We start from the raw sequence: 1,902 nt of genomic DNA, 5'->3' as shown, positions 1-1,902 counted from the left end.
TACACCTAATATTATGTAAAGGAGAAAATTGGAACGGAATTAAATTTTAAGTATATAAGTATGAAGTAATAGAATAATGAAGAAGAATAAAAATCAAAAATAAACATTTGTTAAATATAACTATATTTTTGTTATAATACTATATAATTAATGATAAATATGTTTATGTTTCTTGTTTATTTTTTATTATTTGTTTTCAAATATTATTTGAATAGTGTCATTAATAATGTCGTTATTCATGTTAGAAAACCAAACAATCTAACACTTACATCATCAAATTTTTAGAAAGTTACAACTGGACGTCATTAAAAAGTACATTAATGAATTGAATTAGATCCACGTCGAAATTCAAAGTTTATTTATGAGACATGTTTCAGATGAAGAATGTGTTTGAAATTTAATGTACTTATTATGTGAAACATGTAAATAAATATTTGATTGAAAACCATTAATACTCCGTGAAACCATTAATACCGTGAAAACTGTGAACACATATTATATTAAAACATCGCCTTTTTCACCGTATTGAAAAAAAATTTCGAATGTAATTGATTTCCCCACATTAGTCCTTTGCGCTCCATGTTTTAATTTGTTTGCTTTTATATATTTTGTAATAGTAATACATATTGTAATAATATACATAATATTGTAATATTATACATTCACCAATTTACTTAAAAATAACAACAAATTATTATTCTTAATTATATTAATAAAATAATTCCTATTTTCCACTGCGTACACGTTTTTACATTATTGTGCCGTTAATTCCTCTTTTCAATTCTGACTTTTAAAGGCTTACGGGATGCTAACATCATTTCTACCTTCAACTCTATTTCATTTATTTCCATCCTTTTGTCCACTTTTAATATGAATGTACGTAATAAAGTTGAAATGAGTACTTTCATAGACATCATTCATACCTTGAGCCTGTAATTTTATCCATTAAACGTATGTTCCGCCACAGCAGCTTTCAAATCATTTATATCTACCTATACAGTTTCTTGGACCATTACTAAAAGGTATGTAACAATAAGGATGAATATTCTTCATGTTCTCCGGGAGAAATCGATCTGGATCGAACGTCAATGCATTTAGCCAATACTTTTCATTTCGATGCATATATATTATTCCTATGCCAACTTCAGCGCCTTCCGGCAAAATATATTCTCCTGCAACATTGTTTTTATAAAAATAAATGTTATTGTAATGAAATATTCAATAGTTAACTTAAAGAAATATATATTTCATTGTGCAGTGCAATATCATCATTGGACATCCAAACACATACAATTGTATACAATGTAGGTAAACACATAATATTTCACTACAGCAGTTACTACACTTATAAGCACTACTATATTTATAAGCAAACCTATTTGTAAATTTTCATCAAGTCGTCGTGCTATAATAGGCCCAACGGGAAAGAGTCTCAGTGTTTCCTTGATAACGCGTTCCAAGTAATTCATATGCTGTAAATCTTCAACTTGACAGGCACGGTTTTTGGATCTTGCGTGTCATAAATTTCTACTAATTCCTCGTATACCTTTTCCTTTTAAAAATTAGTTATAAGTAAAAAACTAAAATTATTTATAAGTTAAAATTAGTATACCGGCGTCAGAAAGCGTGCAGAATTTGCTAACAGACTCTGACAGCATCGTTTTGCATTTGCAATAGAAATGCAGCGCAGTCTATTGTTTCTATAGGTCAATCTATAGGTTGTTTAATTAAATCGAGTAGTAATTTTTAATATACAGGGTGTCCCGTTTAACCTGACAAATCGTAATATCTGGAAAACTACATATCGGATTCAAAAAAAGTGGGTAATAAAATTTGTTCGCCTTTCGAAGGGGGACATCCAATGATATCAAAGCTCGACCTCCCATTCTCCACTCCCGAGGG

The 1,902-nt window shown here is 29.2% G+C and overlaps 1 protein-coding gene across 1 annotated transcript; it reads right to left on the bottom strand.

Moving 5' to 3' along the window:
- Positions 1 to 913: 913 nt before the first annotated feature.
- Positions 914 to 1,658, bottom strand: LOC112590138 (cytochrome P450 4C1-like). Its single transcript, XM_025305904.1, has 4 exons — positions 1,613 to 1,658; positions 1,376 to 1,486; positions 993 to 1,172; positions 914 to 930 (listed from the first exon to the last, which is right to left on the bottom strand). Exons 1-4 carry the CDS (start codon positions 1,656 to 1,658, stop codon positions 914 to 916), a joined length of 354 nt encoding a protein of 117 aa, XP_025161689.1.
- Positions 1,659 to 1,902: the final 244 nt, after the last annotated feature.

The sequence above is a fragment of the Harpegnathos saltator genome, unplaced genomic scaffold (genome assembly GCF_003227715.2).
Source record: "Harpegnathos saltator strain DR-91 unplaced genomic scaffold, Hsal_v8.6 scaffold721, whole genome shotgun sequence".
In the NCBI taxonomy this organism is placed as follows: Eukaryota; Metazoa; Arthropoda; class Insecta; order Hymenoptera; family Formicidae; genus Harpegnathos; species Harpegnathos saltator.
This window is presented reverse-complemented; position numbering and strand designations above follow the sequence as displayed.